This window comes from Dama dama, chromosome 22, assembly GCF_033118175.1.
Source record: "Dama dama isolate Ldn47 chromosome 22, ASM3311817v1, whole genome shotgun sequence".
Lineage (NCBI taxonomy): Eukaryota > Metazoa > Chordata > Mammalia > Artiodactyla > Cervidae > Dama > Dama dama.
In genome coordinates, this window is record NC_083702.1 from 44,448,411 (window position 1) to 44,469,036 (window position 20,626).

A 20,626-nucleotide genomic window follows, 5' to 3' on the forward strand; every position below is an offset into this window, starting at 1 on the left:
GTCCCCCAGGAGTCTAGCTGCATGACTCTCAGGTTGTGAGAACTTTCCTTGCTTCTTTATCTGAGAAATGGAGCCTGCATACGGTCTGTGCTCTCTCAGCCCTCCATACACTTCGGCTTTTTGATCAGGAACCAAACAGGAAATAACACTGGTTTTCGGTTGCAACTTTTCTGAGTTGCAAGGTCACTAGCCTTCCTGTCAAAGTCCTCCATTTGGAGAGAAATAGATCTATGGTCAAGTAGAAATAAGCCAGGGTAGAGAAGAGTAGCATGCTCTCAGCCCTTCCCACAAACTTGGCATCCATCCAAATGGCCTTGACCACCAAGGCTGGCCTCCTTAGGCAAGTTGCTAGACTTGAAGGCACTAGTGTTGCCCTTCTCAGCAGGGCTCAGTCTGAGGGACTTGATCGAAAGAGTGGGAGCAGGCATGAAGAGAGTGGCTGAGGGGTGGCCTTAGGCCCCTCTCCCAGGTACCAAGGGAGCAGAGCAAGGACAGGGGACTCTGCAGGGGAGGTCCTGGAGGGCTTCTCAGAGGAGGTGATGCCAGACTTTGGCTTTACAGGGTGAGTATGATTTTTCCAGGTTCGATGCAGCAGGTGTCCCCGGCAGAAGGACCTACATGAACAAGCCCTAGAAGGCACGGTGATGTGACCCTCAGCAGCAGCAGCAGTATGACCAGTATGCGGTGAGGAGCTGGTGTGAACTGGAACTGTGCCACGTGCTGGTGGCATGAGGGTGAATAAAGCAGACAGGCTGGTGAGCGAGTGGTGGGGAGGGCTGAGGGGTTGGAAGGATGGCCATGGGGTGGGGGAGTGGTTGGCCAAGGGACTCATGGTGTGTTGGTGGCAGGTCACCTTCAAGGAGCCAAGGCAGGGTGGGCTGTGTCAGAAGGACGTGGGATGTCAGGGCTTGGCTTGTTTCTCTAAGGGGGCAGGAGGAGGGTGGGAATAGTTCTGGATGGGGCCTGGTGGGGGCAGGGTGTTGTTAACTTGAGCCACTCAGAAGTGAGGGTTTCGCTTTCCCTTTAGGTTTTCGGAATATACCTGGGACCAGAAAGTGTGTGTGGTTTATTGCAGAGACACACAGAAGGCAGTTACATCTGCAGAGCTGAGAACAACTGGATCTTGTTCACACTCACCCAGAGGAAGACTCCTAGGTAAGCAGGGGTGGGCAGGACCCCCACCCATCTCCCCATCCTCAGGACGACTGTCTGAGCAAAAGGTGATTGTCAGTACAGAAGGGAAATGGAACCTCAGGGAGGTGAGGTCATGGCCCAAGGCACAGGTTAAGCAGGGGCAGAGCCTGGATGTGGAGACAGGTGTGTCTGTGTTCCTACAAAAGCTTTCCTAAACCAAGATGACACAGAGCATAGACAATGTAGGTCTCACATTGCAGTTTACTGGCAGAGGGTGATCTGGAAAGTGCGGGCTTCCCATAGATGGAAACACTCAGGAATGTGATGACACCGTCAATAAGAAAGAACTTTTATCAAGACAGACAAGGAAAACAAACCTAAGTACTCCACCACAGGTTAAAGAAGTGTGGTGCTGTGTTTTCACGAAGCTGGTTGCTTCATGTCCCAGTAACGGGTCCCACACCTCGTATTCTAGCCAGGCTGTGTCTGGGAGGGTGGAGGGAGCCCTGGAGGCCCTGGAGCAGGAGGAGCAGCAGAGAAGAGACAGGGCACCTGCCCAGTGCTGGGAGCTGAAGAAACTCCACACAAATAGACCTGCAACCAGGAAAGTGCAAGATTCCAGAGGGGTCTGGAGAGGAACTGGGGGAGGCAGCAAGGGGAGGAGGCTTTGGAGTGGGAACTCTAATTACAGGTAACATTTCACCTGGTGAGGCAGATGGGGAAGGCATTGCAGGGGGAGGAGCAACTTGAATGAAGGCCTGGAGGCTGGGGGGGAATCAGAGTCCAGGGAGCTGGGAGTCCTCCAGGCCCCTGGACCAGGCCCTGTGGAGTCAGGATGAGGGTGAGGAAGACAGGAGTAGGAGCATCAGGAGGGCCTGGTGATGGGCTAAGGACTCTGAATCTGACCCTGCCTTTACCCCTCCTATCCCTGCCCATAGAGTATGCGCTGTACCACATGGAGGGGGATGTTTGGTAGAATCTCTGTCTGCCCACATGGAGGGGAGGGCTCTGTGTCTGGCCATGTGGTTGGGCAGGGACAGGCTTCCCCACAGTCCTCCCTTTTCCCAGAAACAGCCTTTCCAGGAAGTGACCTGGAGGCTAAAAGAGGAAGACACTTGCAATAGAAACCCAGCAGAAGGGAGCACCACCCAACATCCACACCCAGCTGTGTCCCAAGACAAAGGTCAGAACCAGGACAAGAATGGGAGGGAAGGACAGAAGGATAAGTCAAGGGTCATGATGTATTTGCAATTCTTTGGCCTCATCCAAGAGCTGGCCCTTCTGCTGGAGCCCTCCTCTTCTTTCTGGCTTGAATTTTCCTTCTCATGTTTCATGATTTCAATTGGCTACCCTGCTTCCTGGGGTCCTGCAGCTTTGAGGCAGAGAAGGAGGCAGGGGAGCAACCAGCTCTCCTCTCCCACCTGCTTGGAGGAAGGCCTCCTCTGTGAATACTCTCCCATCCACAAGGTCGGTGCCTCTAGCCTCTGCCACCAGGCACACTCATTAGTGGACAAGCTGATGGTTACTCTTCCTGAGGGACAACCCTGGGCATCACAGAGAGAAGGTGATAGAAAGATAGATTCTAGGATGGGGCTTAGGGGAGGGGATTTGGGGGAGGGTCTAAAGATACAGGGCAACTCTAGATTGGGTGCTGCCGAGAACAGGGGTCAGGTCTACCAGTGTGAGTCTCAGTAACTCCATCTGTGGAGTTGGGGACCAGAGTGAGGAGAAAGGTGCAATTGGTAGAGAAGGAGCAGTCATGCTTTTCAGCCAAGGGAGGGGTGTTTCCTTGGTGAGGGTGCAGTGATGGGTGTTTGCTGTCTCCTTCACTCCTGCTCTCGGGGTGGCCCTGTGTGAGGCTGAAGTTCTCTGAGAGCCTTTACATCCAAGAGGAAAAGAACATCACCCTGTTGTGACACCAGGCCAGCTTTGGGATGTCAGGGGTTCTTTCTTTCTCAATCCTTTATAAACATTCATGTGAATAAACAGAATGGAATATCCCCTCAGACTTCAAGACTGCTCTTCTTATTAAATTTGTTTCATAACAAAATATTTCCTATTATACTTACTCTTCTTTACATCATGAAAAGAAAAGAAAGAAAGATACCAGCTCAGTCCTGTCCAACTCTGTATCCCCATGAACTGTAGCCCACCAGGCTCCTCTCCATAGGATTTCCTAGGCAAGAATACTTGAGTGGGTTGCCATTTTCTTCTCCAGGGAATCTTCCCGACTCAGGCACTGAACCCACATCTCTTGCATTTTTCATCTCCTGCATTACCACTAGTGCAGTTTTTAAACTTTATGTCTTCCTTTTTGGCCACACTTTATCTAAAGTCCCCTCATTTTATGATATTATGAACTCATGGCCTTTCACAGACACATCAAGACCCGATGAAATATATTTATAGTAACATTACCTTTTATTATTATTATTATTTTTACTGTTATATGTGGGTGCCCCTTCTGACCACTTCTCTGAACATCTTCAAGAGCATCCTTGCTTCTACAGGAGTAGAGAAGCCAGCCTGCAGGATTCACCTCCCCTGCAAGGGGTCTTCCTTCCTTTGATGGACAGAAGCCCATGGGTGCATATGTGGGTGGGCAAGATGCTGCTGGACAATATCTGTTTAAGGTCACAGTTCACTCTCATTATTCTGGTTTGACCCTGTTTTCATGCCTAATTTTTAGAGAACTTGGTTTCATCAACATGAACATGCCTCCTACACTGACAGTTGTCACAGCAAGAGTCACACTTATTTCTTTTTTTTTTCTTTTTTTTTTCACTTTTTTTTTTCCACTTATTTCTTATTGGCACTTAATTCAACTGCTTCCATCATCTTTAAGGTGGTGGTGCTAGAAACCACTCCATTCTTATCGGTTACTGAATACTATAAAGTGACTTCTGCTGTCTTAGGGCTTCCCTGGTCGCTCAGACAGGAAAGCATCTGCAAGTAATGTGGGAGACGTGGGTTCAATCCCTGGGTGGGGAAGATTCCCTGAAGAAGGAAATGGCAACCCACTCCAGTACTCTTGGCTGGAAAATTCCATGGATGGAGGAACCTGGTAAGTTATAGTCCATGGGATCACAAAGAGTCGGACACAGCTGAGCAACTTCACTAGTAGCTGTCTTAGAGTTAAAACAACCAAAAATCCTATATGCATATGGTTTAAAAAAATCAATCTGTACAGAGAGGTCTACTCATTCCTTCCCAAGGGAAAGCTATTTCTTTCAGTTCAGTTCAGTTGCTCAGTCATGTCCAACTCTTTGCGACCCTATGGACTGCAGCACGCCAGGCCTCCCTGTCCATCACCAACTCCCAGAGTTTACTCAAACTCACGTCCATTGAGTTGGTGATGCCATCCAACCATCCCATCCTCTGTCGTCCCCTTCTCCTCCTGACTTCAATCTTTTCCAGCATCAGGGTCTTTTCCAAAGAGTCAGTTCTTTTCATCAGGCGGCCAAAGTATTGGAGGTTCAGCTTCAACATCAGTCCTTCCAATGAACACCCAGGGCTGATTTCCTTTAGGATGGACTGGTTGGATCTCCTTGCAGTCCAAAGGACTCTCAAGCGTCTTCTCGAACACCACAGTTCAAAAGCATCAATTCTTCAAAGCTCACCTTTCTTTATAGTCCAACTCTCACATCCATACATGACTAATGGAAAAATCATAGCTTTGTTGGCAAAGAAATGTCTTTGCTTTTAAATATGCTGTCTAGGTTGGTCATAACTTTTCTTCCAATGGGCAAGCATCTTTTAAGTTCATGGCTGCAATCACCATCTGCAGTGATTTTGGAGCCCAACAAAATAAAGTCTGTCACTGTTTCCCATCAATTAATTGCCCATCAATTTGCCATGAAGTGATGGGACCAGATGCCATGATCTTAGTTTTCTGAATGTTGAGTTTTAAGCCAACTTTTTCACTCTCCTCTTTCACTTTCATCAAGAGGGTCTTGAGTTCTTCTTCACTTTCTGCCATAAGGGTGGTGTCATCTGCATACCTAAGGTTCTTGATATTTCTCCTGGCAATCTTGATTCCAGCTTGTGCTTCATCCAGCCCAGCGTTTCTCATGATGTACTCTGCATATAAGTTAAATAAGCAGGATGACAATATACAGCCTTGATGCACTCTTTCCAATTTGGAAACAGTCTATTGTTCCATGTCCAGTTCTAACTGTTGCTTCCTGACCTGCATACAGATTTCTCAGGAGGCAGGCCAGGTGGTCTGGTATTCCCATCTTTTAAGAATTTTTCTCAGTTTGTTGTGATCCATACAGTCAACAGCTTTGGTATAGTCAATACAGCAGGAGTAGATGTTTTTCTGGAACTCTCTGGCTTTTTCAATGATCTAATGGATGTTGGCAATTTGATCTCTTTTCTGGTTCTTCTGCCATTTCTAAATCCAGCTATTTCTTTAGATAGTTAATCAATGTCTTTAAACTATATTTGGAGAAGGAAATGGAAACGCACTCCAGTATTCTTGCCTAGTGAATTCCATAGACAGAGGAGCCAGGTGGGCTACAGTCTAAGGGGTCACAAAGAGTCAGACACAGTGAGTGGCTAACACACACAAATGATATTACTACATTGGGAGGTGGAATCGTGTGACAATGGGCTCAGGAGACAGGAATCTGGATTTGGACTCTGACTCAGCACTAGCTGAGTGGTTTGAGTAAATTACTTAACCTCTCTGACCTTCAGTTTCCTTTCTTATAGGATTGTTGTGAGAACTAAAAGTAAGTGAATTCATACGAAGCAATTGGAAAAGTGCCTGGTGCATAGTGGGGTGTCATCAACGACAATAGTTAATCAGTATTAGGTATTGCTTTTTTCATTTTGTTAACTTAAAATTTTGTATATTATTTATTTATTTCTTACTAGGAAAAATAAAGATTTCATTTATTTTTACACTTTTCTTATACCTTTCCCCATCTTCTGCTTATATCATTATTTCTCTAGTTTTATATGCTCTATTAGGAAGCTTTGCACTTGTAAACATTTTATTTACATATTTATTTGTTACACTCTCAACTGGAGCTACTATTTCTTTGCTCCTAGCTTTGTAAACAACTTTTCCCTTCAGAGCTTTGGCTCCCAAGTTCTAGAAACGTATTTTAATTTTTATATTCATTAACTGAATTGTTAAATATTATATATATATATATATCTCAACAATACTTCAGTTTTAAAACAGCATCCAAAATAATCAAAATGGGAAAACCATGACTTGGACATACATTAATTTACCTTAGATTAAAAAAAAAAATCAAAGTTTATATATTTGTGACATTTTAATACATTTTTTTTAGAGCTGCTGCTGCTGCTAAGTCACTTCAGTCATGTCCGACTCTGTGCAACCCCATAGACAGCAGCCCACCAGGCTCCCTCATCCCTGGGATTCTCCAGACAAGAACACTGGAGTGGGTTGCCATTTCCTTCTCCAATGCATGAAAGTGAAAAGTGAAAGTGAAGTCGCTCAGTCGTGTCTGAATTTTCGAGACCCCCATGGACCTTAGCCTACCAGGCTCCTCTGTCCATGGGATTTTCCAGGCAAGAGTACTGGAATGGGTTGCCATTGCCTTCTTTTTAGAGCTAAATTGTACCAAATAGCTGCTCGTGCTTCTGGGCAGAACTTTAGTTTTTCCTGATGTTTCTAATTGGCTTCATTTTCACCCCTTGCTCTGTTTATCTTCAACATTTCCTCCATTTCTTTCCAACTGTGCCTCATATGATACCGCGTCCTCTGCCCCACAGACTCTGGACTTTTTATCCCATTGTGGACTGGTTTCTCTCTCAGTCTGATATGTGTCCAGTTGCAATCTTTGCATTGCCTTCTGGCTGGCTTGGTGTTCCTGACTCCTGGATCCCACGTCTATCTCTCTTGTGTGTATCCTTTATCTTCCTCCATAATTACACAAACACACCACCTATGGTTTTTCCCTGCACCTCAACTTCAAGTAACTTTCTGAAAAGGCTGGCAAAGAGTGAAGGCTGCTGTGAATATGGGATGGGATGTGGGGTTGGTGAGCTTGTCCCCTGCTCTCCCCTCGGCCTCCCTCTCATCTTGCTCCCTCTCTGGGGCTCTGCCTAGCAGACCAGTCTTCTCTCCTGTGAACACGCTCCCTATTTCTCTCCCTCTCCTGCACTCCTCTTTATTCAGCTATCACTTCTCCATCCAGTGAGTCTTCAAACATTTGTTGAACTCTCTGGTCTCCTGTTGCCCCCATGCTTGTCTTTATTAGCAGCAGAGGGATGAGAGGCAGGCTATGGTTCTTGAGCCCAGTGAGTGGGGAGGAATCCAGTCTACCAGGGGCAAGACTTCTGACCTTGGCCAAATCATATAACTTCTGTACTTCAGCTTCCTCCTCTGTAGATGGGGATACAATGTACACATATCAAATGGAGTAACATACAAGTTATCATATGTAAAGTTTCAGAGCCAATACCAGTGCAGAGCGATGACCACAAACACAAGTCACTCTTATCTGCGGCTGTTATTATACCTGTAAATACCTTTACTATCATTTCAGTCAGGTCTCAGAAGGAAGAGTTGACAAAGGCTCTTTTGCTTTCTTAAAACTGTAGCTAAATGTAATCAACACCTGCTTTCCTTCTTCTTCTCCCATGGCAAGATAATCACATGCAGAACCAAAATAAATTTCTTATATATAAAGACCTGAGCTTTTTTTTTTTTAAAGACCACTGAGAATGGGAAAGTCTGAAAGGATGGACACCCTCATATATTATGAGTGCAAACATAAATTATGACAGTGTGTTTGCATAACAGTGTGGCTCTAGGTATGAAAATGTTTTAGGTATTGATGCCTTGTGATTTAGTAATTGTACTTCTAGAAATAGCTTAAGGAAACAGTCTCAAATGTGAGTGAAGTTTAATACAAGGAGAATGTTCTTTATTATTTACACAAGGTATTAGAGACAACCTAAAGTCCAATAGTCAAGGGAAGAAAGCAGAGAGGACAGGGCACCATTCAGAGTCCTCAGCCAGGAAGGGCAGGGATACAGAAAGTGGGGTGGGGCTGGTGGGACTCTAGGCCCTTGTGAGATAAAGGCTCTTGCAGAAGCAAGGAAGACCTGGGCTGTCGGAGTTGCACCACCAGGAACTTTGTCAAGGCTGACTCGAGCCTGGGGAGCAAGACATCGTTTTAGAATGAGAGAGTCATTTACCAATAAACATATATCCACAAGTAATTATTTTCATATATTAAATGGAGTAGAGTATAATCATCACAAACCTGGGATCTGGATGAGAAAGACTTGGGTTCAAGTCCAGGCTCTGGCACCAGTGTGAAAAACTGGGCTGACCTAAAGTTAGATTAGTTTCAGGAGCCTGCACATCATAGACACTGGATCAACATCACCTGTTACCAGTTAGTAACAGAGTTGCTCCAACCTCATGTAATTTCCAGAGTATTCCTTCCTATCTATTCTTCTGTCTCTGGCTTTATTACTTCTATAACTTCACAGAGGACTGTGAAGAGGACTGTCTTCTCCTTGTACCCCAACAGGATAACAGGACTATGACTCGGAGGAAGTTGGACGGAGATGAGTAACTTTCCTTAACTAGTGACCTACAGAGCCCAGGAGACAGAGAGCCACGCTGGGTTAAGTCCCCGCTGGCACTGGTGGCCGTCCCAGGGGAACTCACCAGAGACCTCAACCCTCACTGCTCCTTGAAGCCACTGCTCACTCGTGATCGGGTCCACATTCTGTTTTCTCTTCCCCAAGGGTGAGGTCACACCTCCTTCCAGCCTGACGGAAACAAGGAGCTGGCGGGAGATCTCTGAGACCCTGCTGCTGCCATCATGAGCTCAGAAAACCTCGGAGACCGCTTAGGTAGGCAGCTGCCTCTTTTCTGGCCAGTTCCTACATGTGACCCAGAATTGAGGGTGGTTCGTCCAAGCAGAGTTAACCTACAGAGGAATCAAGAACCAAGAAGAGGATGGATAAGCACCCTGGCGACCCCCAGAGGGGCCACGTGGAGTTCCCCCAGTGGGGGTGTGTCCACAGAGCCTCTTCCCCAGCCCTCTCCTTGGGGAGCCACTTGCTAGGTGCTCTCTTCCTCCCCCACTGCCCTCTAGCAAGTGACTCAGAAGTGAGGCCAGGACAGCCCATGGGGAGGGGGACAGCAGAGAGTGTCCCCAAGGCCAAATGGGGCAGCAAGGGAGGTTCCCCAGGGTCCCTGGAGCTCCTCCTGCCCTCTCCCTGGCCCAGCCTCCTCCTGCTCCCAGACCCTGGGGCATCACCGCAGACACCATTCCTTCAGCTCTCACCCTGCCACCCACCCAGCCGCTCTGCAAGAGTCCGCGGACAGTGAACTGAACCCCAGTCTGCCTGTGCCACCTCCCCCCTGGAGGGGAAGGGTGACCGGGTTGTTCACAGGATCACATCTGGCTCCACCCCTCCTCCACCTGGCTGATCCCCTCCCCTGGCCATCCTGAGTGTCTCTGATTAGGATCCTCTCACATAGCAGTCTTACTCAGCGGTGGGTGGTCCTAAACCCTTTTTTAGGATGAGGTCACATTGGTTTACAATGTTCTATAAGTTCACGCGATCAGCACTGGACTTCTCCTTCTGTGTGTGCTGCGGTGTGCTGCTGCAGCCTCTGCTTAGCCGCACAGTCGTTCTCGACGCTTTGCGACCCCCAGGACTGCAGCCCACCAGGCCCCTCTGTCCATGGGATTCTCCAGGGAAGGATATTGGAGTGGGTTGCCAAGCTCTCCTCCAGCTGCAGCATACTCACCACCAAAACTTAGTTGGAAAACTCCCTAGTCGCAGAATGAAGAAATCACAGGAGTTTAAAATAAGGAGAATTCAAAGTCATGTCCATGAAGTGTCTGACACTTGACCTTGGGTTCCACCTCTGAGCTTCCTGCTCACTGGCCTTGGCTTGTCCCTTCTCCTGTCTCACTTTCTTCTTCTGTGAAATAAGAATAATGCCTGTGTGTGTTCATGTACCAGGAAACACATCTTACATCGTGTCCCAGCTCCCCCCTATATATACATATATATCCTAGTTGCCTACGTCTTACCTTCAGTTCCGTAACCTCTAGATCCCTGAAATCACACAGGGATTTTGGTAACTCATTTGATCAGTGATCTTGCCCTGTACTGATCCGAGGTTAATTATTTTCATCACATTCTTTATCCCATTTAATGTGAATATTCTTTTGTTTCACTGCCAAAACACGAAAGCATTCATTTGCAGGGTGCTGCCAGTCTCTGCTAGAAGTGGTAACTCACAAACACACAAGCCCTGTATTCTCTCTCTTTGTGTGTGTGCATGTGCTCATCTGTTAATTTGTGTTCAATTCTGTGTGACCTCATGGATTGTAGCCCGCCAGGCTCCTCTGTTCTTGGGATTTTCCAGGCAAGAATTCTGGGAGTGGGTTGTCATCTTTTATTCCAGGGGATCTTCCCAACCCAGGGGTTGAACCCACAACTCCTGTGTCTCCTGCATTGGCAGGGCAATTCTTTACCACTGTACCACCTAGAAAGCCCTCATTCTCTTTCTAAAAATTAAAAGTGTAGATTCCTGGAGACATCTAAATCTTGGGATTAGATCATGATTCTGGAGGTTTGGAAGTCCAAGATCATCAAGGTAGTGGTGGTTTCTGGTGAGACCTCTCCACCTGGCTTGCAATTTCTAACTGCCCTCTAACTGTGTCCTCACATGACCTTTCCTCTGGAGGAGAGGGCAGGAAGAGAGAGAATCTGGTATCTTCGTTTGTAATAAAGACAACAATCTTATTGCATTAGGGCCTCACACCTATGACTTCATTTTACCTCAATTGTCTCTTTAAAGGCCAGTCTTCAAATACAGTCACTGGAGGTTAAAACTTCAACATATGAATTGGAGGGTGAGGGTGGGAAAAGCAGGTCCATCCATGACCCAGGTGACTCTACCAACAGTGCCCAGGTGATCACTCCTCAGGAAGATGAATTTTAACAATTTATACTAAAGAGCATTTAAAAAATTTTTTTTGCTCTATTTGTTACAGTTATCATATTATGATAACAAAAGCAGATCATTCTTAAGGCATAAACTTTGTTTATTAATTTAAATAAAAATATATGATCCCCGTCACACATAGATACAATTCTGAAAGGTTACTTCCATGAGCTGTGAGCGAATCCGGTATCCTTGGCCTCCAAGGAGAAGACTTCAATCTGGAGCCAGAGACAAGGCTGGATCACTCAGAGCTTTTTTGTAGTAGAGTTTTATTAAAGTGTAAATGGGGTAGAGAAAGCTTCCAAGATAGACTTCAGAAGGGAACAGAAAGAGTGCCCCCTTGCTAGTTTTTAGCAAGGCGTTATATAGCCGATAGCAAGCTTCTAATCGGATAAAAGAAATGCCTCAGACAGAGAGTGTTGCACCAGGCTCCTCTCCCACAACATGCATTTTGAGATAGAATGGCACAAGGGGACTCACCTCTGGCCATAAAACAATTGACATGAATCTTGAAGAAAGGCAGATTTCCAAGCAAATGAATAGTTTCATTAACACAGCTTAAGAAAAACATTTCCATGAGAAATACACGTTGGTTAGCTCAAGGTTTGAGAAAAAGTTAAGTTCAGGGGGCACCAGGTGTCGTCATGGCAACACAGGATTACACGGAACCTGTTAATCTCATGGAGATAAGGGGGAAAAAGGTCTGCCACTAGCAGTTTACTTCCTCCTCCCACTTGGGGACCCCTGTCCTGCCTCCCTGACTGTTATCCTTTATTTCCCCCCTTTTCATTTAGGAGAATATGGCTACTAGGGAAAGGGGTGGCAATTCTGTTCAGACTGCTTCGAGATGGCCAAGGACACACACCCTAAATTGTTGAGGCAGCATGTTCTGCTTACCCTCATATTGAGGATCTTGGATCCAGGAGGCCCCAAGCAATAGTTGGAGAAGGCTGTGGCACTTGGAGGAGCTTGAACAACCATTTGTAACTTAAAAACCTTCATGCAGCCAGAAACAAGTTGAATCAATCAAAACATATATATTTGGAAACTATGCACCTGATGTGCTAAGTCACTTCATCATGTACGACTCTTTGCAACCCTAGGTACTGTATGTAGCCCGCCAAGCTCCTCTGTCCATGGGATTCTCCAGCCATGAATACTGGAGTGGGTTGCCATGCCCTTCTCTAGGGGATCTTCCTGACCCAGGGATCAAACCCACATCTCCTACATCTCCTGCACTGGCAGGCAGATTCTGTACCACTAGTGCCTCCTGGGAAGCCCAACTATGCACCTAGTATCATATGATACCAGAGATAAGGCTGATGTCCTCAGAGAGTACATGGATCCTTGGTAGCCAATGATTAACCTAGTGAATAGCATAACATTGGGGAATATTGGAAAACTAACAGATTTCTCTGGACATGGTTTATCTTGCCCTTCTGAGAGACTGGTAGATGTAGATGAGATTAGTTTAGAAAAGGGGTCTCATTTAGTTCAGAGAATCGTCAGAGTCCAGTATAGTTCTGGGTTAATCAGAGACTAAAGAACCTTTGTAAAGAGAACTAGCCTTAGGAATCAAGCAGTCCTATTTTGAATTAGCATGTTTTAGTCAAAGGTATGGAATTAATGATGAGCATTGGTTAGGAATTTCTGTAATGTCCTCCAATGACAAGTGACCACTAACATCCTATTTCACAGTATTCCTTGATGAGAGGTAGGTAGAAGGCATAAAGAATATTCCCAGCTATAAAATAAACTGCACTCCAACGCCTATGAATCCTAAGATAAATATTTTCTTAAATAGAAGAAACTCACTGAATCAAATGATTGCTAAGCAGAGCAAATGCAGTCTACATAAAACTAAGGTAAGAAACCTCTTAATTACACAGGAAATCAATGGAAGGATTTATGATTTTAAGAGAAGAATCATTTTTCCTGTAGCCCCACAGCTATGAATGATATCTTCATGAGCTTGGGCCACCTTCTCCAGTGAATACCGGGCACGTATTACTGGTCTCAACTAAAGAATTCATTCCAGCTTGGAGGGCTGCTGCAAATTGCTGAAATTCGTCCTTGGAGGATGAAGGGAGAGCTACTCCTTTTATGCTAGATTCCTTTGTCATGGATCCTGTGGGTTTATTTCAATAGCACCTCTGCGGCCAACAACTATTACTCGTCCTCCATGTGACAAAAAATTTAAATCTTTGCTAAGTTTGACATTAGCAAACATTTCAATAATCACATCAACTCTTTTTTCACCAACAGATTTCTTAGTTTTATCAATATAATTAGCATCTTTGTGATTAAACACTTCGTCAGCTCCATTTTGCAAAAAAATCTTTTGTCCTTCCTCAGTAGTAGCTGTGCCCAGAATCTTTAAGCCATAAGCTCTAACCATTTGGCCTGCTGCTCTTCCAGCTCCTCCACTAGCCCCAGAACACTTTCTCCAGCTTTCACATGGGCACTGTGGAGCAGACTTGATAAGCAGTAAAACATGAGATGCTGATGGCAGCTCCTTGTTTGAAGTCCAGTTTTTTTGGGAAGCATGTGAACAGTGTGATGGGCTCCCAGAGCGTACTCGGCGTAACCCCCAGAGATCATCCTTGTAGTGAATGTCACCTTTCTTGAAAGCAGATACATTCTCTCCAGCAGCTTCTACTATCCCAGCCACATCTCAGCTAAGAGTAAAAGGTAGAAGTGGTTTTATATTGTGAGTGCCAGAGAGAATATATACGTCCACTGGGTTTACACCACATGCTTGGACTTTGTTAGAACCTGGTGGTCTTTCAGAATTGCTACAGCAACATTCAACTGGAGCTTCAGCACTTTGGATCCATGAAATTAAAAAACTCAAATAGCTTTCTTCAACTTCTGTCACCATGTGGTGACAGAACAGGTATCAACTTCTGATACCTGTTCTAGAGTGGACTGTCAAAATCTCTGAGCCCTCCCCCAGGTTACACAGGGTTAAAAAAAAAAAAAAAAAAAAAGCTACCCAATAGCATTTATGATCCACCACAAAATCTTCTGCGCTTTCCCAGTGACTCAGACAGTAAAGAATCTGCCAGCAATGTGGGAGATCTGGATTTTATCCTTAGGTTGGGAAGATTCCCTGGAGGAGGGAATGGCTACTCACTCCAGTATTCTTGCCTGGAGAACCCCATGGGCAGAGGAGCCAGGCGAGCTTCGGTCCACAGGGTCACAAAGAGTCAAATAGGACTGAGCAACTAACACTTTCCCTTTTTCTCTTCACAAATTCTTCTAACCTTATTCCCTTTCCTTTCATCTAGATATTGAGATCTTCTTTGAGGAAGTCGCTGAGTGTCTCTGGGACATACTGAGCAGGGAGGAACTGCTTCTCCTGCTGACTGAATTCCTGAGGAAAATTGAGGCAAAGGCTGGTTTGTCCAGGTAACCTCTACAGGTGTATTGGTGTATCAGGAAGGTCACCCACACCCCGCGGCACCAGAATAGGTTTCTTCTAGCAGGCACACCTCCTCCAAGCAGGACCCTATGGTAGAGGTAGGATGTTCCTTCTCAGTATCTCATGAGGAATGTTTCCTCCATGTCATTTGCTGGCAGTGAACAACCTCAGGTTGAGAGAAGATGAAACCTGTAAGGAAGGGGCAGGTTATGTGACCTTGGACAAATTATTGAGCTATTCTCTGCCTTCGCATCATCATCTGTTTAGTTTTACTGTGAGGATACTGAGATCTTGCATGCAACGATCTTCCCATAATGACTGATACAGAGTAGGTATTCAATCAATATTAACATTTAAAAAGCATTTGGGAAAGAATTTTCTTTCTGGTGATGAGAACCAAGCAGAATTTCCTTTGGGGCAAGTCAGAAAATCCTGACGCCATCATGTGTATTACTCGGGCTTCTACCTAGATAAAGCCTTTCTAGTCCCCTTAAAAACGGTACCAACCTTGCAGGATCCTGCTGGCCCACAAAGCAGAGAGGCTGGAGAGGAACTGGGTGGAGCTGATGGGATCCTGGATCTTGCCTTGTCCAGCTCCTGGGTTCTGGGCTTATGTGTTACAGTTTCAGATTTCATGTGTCCAGTGGGAATAGTAATTCAATCTGATGGGCTATGGTGATGGCCTCAGAGTGAACTGCAGGGTCAGAGGTGGGGAAGCAAGTGCAATCATCTCATCCAAAGGGCTCAGGAAGGCCTGGACCAGAGTCAGACCCAGGGGTCACAGTGGAGCAGAGGGTCCAGGTTGGAGGACTAATAGGCAGCCTTGGGCAGCAGGACCAGGACTAGAGTGAGGAGAGTGGGCCCCAAGGACACAAAACTGAAGAGGCTGTGACCCTAGCAGAGGTCTCCTGAGTGGGAGGGGGAACATTTCTTCCCTCCCTAATGGGATCCCCTCATGCTGGGCTAGAGGGCCGTGGGTGACTGTGTCTGCACACCCTGCCTGGAACCTGGCTTCTCCCTCCATCTGGGACCCTCTTTTAATCTACGTGGAGCTACCCTGACAGTGGGAAGGCCATGTGGCTCAGGGGGCCCTCCAGGGTCACAATGAGTGGCTGTGATTGTGTGTCATTTGAGGGATTCTGAGGAGCCTCGTGCATCCCTACCCAAGAGGAAAACACTTCCTCCACCAGCTGTGCAAGTGCCGGTCTCCTCAGGCTCAGCCGTTCAGATGGGTATTTCCTCAAGCCTCTTGAACCTTTAGAGGTTCCATAAAGTTGCACATGACCTTGGGGTGAAAGGTCATGAAGCTGTCACAAAGTAACATGTGACACCTGAGGTCAGGGGTGCTGAGTGCTGGGTCAGGAGTCAGTGAGGTGGGCTGAAGAGTCCAAGAGGAACCAGCACCACATCTCCTGATCTCCAGGCAGCTGGGGCAGTGGATGGACTCAGGGATCTTCTGCCGGGAAGGCCAAGGACACAAGCCTTAGAAGACAGCAGATGGCAGACTTAAGGACTATTAAGGTGCCTCCTAGTTCTGACCTTGGGCTTTTTTTTTTCTTCTACAAATTCTAAGTCATAGAGACAGCCAATCTGCAAAGGGTGAGGGCACAGTGCCCAGTACCATGCTTTCATTTGAACCAATGACATATTTAGGGGATCCTCAAAACCCCCCTCAGGTTTGAGAATTCCCTAGAGAACAGACAAGACTCACTGAGAGCCATCATGATCCCAGTGTATTACAGGAAGCCTGTGGGTTTCCATCAGCCACAGGGCAGAGTCTGGGCGGATTTCACACCCGAAGCTTCGATTGTCCCCAGGATTCATTACCGTTCTGGAGCTCGGTGAGTGGCAGGGCACAGGGAACACTGCCTGCCGGGTACACTCACCCGTTTAAAGACAAATTACCCTGAATTGTGGTCTCCAGCCCCCCCCAGAGGTCATATGAATGTCCTAGAGTCCAGCTCCTCCAGAGGCCCCATCACATGTCTCCTTGTCCTACTGAACAGTGGCCAAAAGTCCCAGGCAGACAAGGACACTGGTACCAGCCAGAATATTCTAGGGGCTTAGGGACCACTTCCCAGTAGCCAAGAGCAAAGATCAGGTTGACTCCTCACCACACACTGAGGCCCTTGAATGCAGGTTTTCTGCTTTAACACCACTTCTCTTCGTTTCTCTGTGGAGTTCCCACTCACCAACTCTTTCAGAGTGCTGGTGTTGCCCTGCCTCTGAGAGGTATTTACCAAATACCTTTTGGTTTTTTTTTTTTTGGCTGGGCCACATGGCTTGTTGGATCCTTGTTCCCTGACCAGGGACTGAGTCATGCCCGAGGCAGTGAGAGTGCAGAGTCATAACCTCCGGACCACCAGGGAATTCCATCCAATATCTCTCTTAAGTTACAAGTATCCTAAGGTGACTTTTGTTTATCTGTTAGAGGATTGAAGAAGTTTATGGAGCATCTAAAAGGTATAAAATCTGTGTTTAATGTTGAAAGAGGAAATTTTACTTTTGTAAATTTCTCTTCTAATCGATTTATAGTACTATCTCTGTATTTATGCAGAATAGAAATTTCTGAACCTATTTTACAGACAAGCAAACTGCCTTTCTAAGCCCTTGACCTTCACTGTTACAGGGAAGACATGAATGCATTACATGAATATCTGAATGAATTGAAAGGAGACTTGGCTGGGAAGGACCAGGAAACGCTCCCGAAAGAGCAGCTGGACAGGAGGAGGTTTCTGAGGAAGTTTCCTCGGGTGACGCAGCAGCTGGTGGAGCTCATAAGCAAGCTCTGGGAGCTTGCAGACAATGTAGACAAAGTCCACAGGGACTGTACCATCTCCAATGTGGTGACCCACAGCACCGGCGCTTTATCTGGCGCCCTGACCATCCTTGGCCTGGCTCTGGCACCTGTGACAGCCGGGGCCAGTATGGCGCTCTCAGCCACTGGGATAGGGCTGGGAACAGCAACTGCTGTGACCGCTGTGTCCACCAGCATCGTGGAACATGTAAATAGGTCATCAGCAGAAAAGAAAGCTCGTCAATTGATGTCAATTGCTGTCAAGAAATGGGAGGTGCTCCTAGAGGTACTCAAGAGCAACCCCCACATTGTTGTCACAACAGAGAAATTGGCAAAAGCCGAGAAACACCTGGAAAGAAATATCCATGCCATGGAGACAGGCGAAGCCAACCCTGACTCTGCAGCTAATGCAAACATCCTCGTGAGCCCTGGGAGAATCTCAGCCCCAGCCATCCAGCAGGTACAGGCAGCTTTCAAAGGCACGGCTTCAACAGTTACCAAAGGAGCCCAAATCGTGGGTGCGGCCACTGCAGGTGTCTTCCTCCTGATGGATGTGGGCTTCCTGGTGAAGGAGTCAATGCACCTGCATGATGGTGCAAAGACAGCATCAGCTGAAAACCTGCGGCAGCGGGCCAGGGAGCTGGAGAGGAAGTTGGAGGAGCTCACCCAGATCTATAAGCGTCTGCAAGAGGACCCAACTCCACCACCCCCAGAGCACTGAGGGTCCAGGGACACATTCAGGGTCAAGGTGCGGAGGCACCTTGTTAGGGGAAAAAGGAGAGTGAGACAAAATTGTTGGAGCTGAGGGTTAGGAAACTGGAATTTCTGCAGCTGAGCTCAGGAGGGGAGGGGTGAATGTAGGTGATAGATGGGGAGAGAGGAGGAGCCCGGATTAAGGGAGGAAGGGCGACTAGAGAATGGGTGGGGGCCGAGGGAGAATCCTCTTATTTTTTTCATATTATGAACCTTTTACTTTGTATTGAGGAACAGGCGATTAACAGTGGTGAGATAGTTTCAGGTGGACAGTGAAGGGACTCAGCCATGCACACACATGTATCCGTTCTCCCCCAACTCCCTTCCCATCAGAAACCACTTACTTTGAACTAAAGAATTCACTGGGGGCAGAATAAAAGGAGAGGCATGGGAACTAGCAACAAGAGACCAGAAATACAAAAGGGTTGAAAGTGGGAGATAGAGAGGCAGGATTGTTGGGATCCAGGAGAAGCAGCAGGGGCTGCTCTATTGCCCTTCCCAGGGTTTGACGCCCCAGCAAGAAGAGTCTCCTCCTGGCGGTGGCCTCGAGCGCTACTGCTCCAATCACTCACCTTTGATTCCAGCATTTTATCTTAATTAGGCTGTGACTTCTTTTGTCTGCTTGTTTCTTTAATTGAAGTAGAGTTGATTTACAATATTCTGTTAGTTCAGGTGTACATTGAAGTGATTCAGTTATACATAATCTCTGTATATATCTACATTCTTTTTAATTTTTTCATTACAGATTATTATAAGATACTGAATATTATTCCCTGTGCTATACATAAAGTCCTTGTTTTTTAAATCTATTTTATGTATGGTAGTGTACATCTGCTAATCCCATACTCCTAGTTTACCCCTCTCTCTCTTTAGTAACAACAAGTTATGTTTTCTATGACTATGAGTCTGTTTTGGTTTGTTCATAAGTTCATTTGTACTCTTTCTTTTGGCCATGCCAAGCAGTTTGTGGGATCTGAGATCCCCAATGTTGGATAAACGTGGCCATAGCAGCAAAACCACCAAATTCTAACCACTAGACCGCCAGGGAACCACCTAGACTATTTCTTAGATTCTCCATATGAGTGATATTATATGTCTGTCTTTTCTGCCTGACTTACTTCACTTAGTATGATCACCTCTAGATCCATACATGTTACTACAAAAGGCATTATTTCATGCTTTTTAGGGCTGAGTAATATTCCATTGTTTGTATGTACCACATTGTCTTTATCCCTTCATCTGGTGACAGACATTTAGGTTACTTCCAAGTTTTGGCTATTGTAAATAGTACTTTTATGAACATGGGGTGCATGTATCTTTTCAAATGGGAACTTTTTCTTTTCCAAACATATGCTCTGAAGTGGGATTGCTTGATCACATGATACCTCTAATTTTAGTTTTTAAGGAACTTCTTTACCGTTTTCCATAACAGCCACACCAATTTACATTCCCAGCAACTGTGTAGGAGGCTTGCCTTTTCTCCACATCATCTCCAATATTGATTGTCTGTAGACTTTTACTTGATGGCCCATCTGATTGGTAAGGGGGTGATCCCTTATGGTAGTTTTGATTAGCATACACACAGGATGAGATGGTTGGATGGCATCACTGACTCAGTGGAGATGACTTTGAGTAGACTCCAGGAGTTGATGATGGACAGGGAGGCCTGGTGTGCTGTGGTCCATGGGGTTGCGAAGTGTCGGACATGACCCAGTGACTGAACTGAACTGAATAATTAGCAGTGTTCAGCCTCTTTACATATGCTGGCTAGCCATCTATATATCTTCTTTGAAGAATGGTCTACATCTCACTTCAGGCAGTGATTTCTTGATGACAATGGTGGTGATGGTGGTGGTGGCAGCGACAGTGATGACAACACAGTGGATGAAACATCTGACAAGTATCCATCCAGGTGCCCTTTGAGTTCAGAGTGCACTGAGACCAGTGAAGTTCCCATGAAATTCCCAGTGTTGTGTAGGAACAGAGATTGATTTGGGAAAAATAGTAAGAGGAAAGCAGAATGCACCAACAGATCAAGGAACTAAGTGGTGTGTCAAGGAGATCAACCAGCCTGGGGCCAACAGACAAGGCCTCTCTGACCCTCAATTTCCTCCTCAGTTGGGGATGAAGTTAAACAAGGTATTCTAGGACCATCTGCCTCTCTCCACATTGTGTTCTACAGACTTTAGTTCAATAAATATGAGCTGATTCACTGAGGCTTCCTTGCATTGATTGATGAGCTCAGCTGGGCTCCGATGCCTGAGCTCCTTTCCCATGAGTCTGTCTCCAAGGGTCTCAGGGAGCATGTCCTCCATGGCTCCTCCTGCCTGCCCACTGGGCTCCCATTCAGTTGTTTACCTCAGACCCTGGAGCCCCACAGGCCCTGTGGGATGCCCCGGGGGAAGCCCATGTCGTCTGACTTGGGCTGAGCGCGGGGATGCTCCTCCTCCAGCCCCAGGGACCAGGATGGATACAGGGCCCCCAAGGATGATTGAGAGCAGACGGCCTGTGTGCAGGTGTGAGGGGGGGTCGGCCGTAATCAGAGGAG

General features: G+C 46.5%; 1 protein-coding gene and 1 pseudogene across 7 annotated transcripts; one reads left to right on the forward strand and one right to left on the reverse strand.

Moving 5' to 3' along the window:
• Positions 1–228: 228 nt before the first annotated feature.
• On the forward strand, positions 229–20,290 carry LOC133043918 (apolipoprotein L3-like). 7 transcript variants are annotated; one of them, XM_061125345.1, is made up of 7 exons: positions 229–469; positions 582–755; positions 1,028–1,155; positions 5,851–5,953; positions 8,881–8,988; positions 14,395–14,515; positions 17,158–20,290. In XM_061125345.1, the coding sequence occupies exons 5-7, from the start codon at positions 8,958–8,960 to the stop codon at positions 18,044–18,046; spliced, it is 1,041 nt and encodes a 346-aa protein (XP_060981328.1). In that variant the 5' UTR covers positions 229–469; positions 582–755; positions 1,028–1,155; positions 5,851–5,953; positions 8,881–8,957; the 3' UTR covers positions 18,047–20,290. The 7 variants fall into 7 exon arrangements, with proteins under 7 accessions (XP_060981328.1, XP_060981324.1, XP_060981325.1 ...); XM_061125341.1 differs by lacking the exon at positions 5,851–5,953; XM_061125342.1 differs by lacking the exon at positions 5,851–5,953 and having other exon boundaries at positions 1,076–1,155.
• LOC133043921 (zeta-crystallin-like) lies at positions 12,867–13,839 on the reverse strand (annotated as a pseudogene).
• Positions 20,291–20,626: the final 336 nt, after the last annotated feature.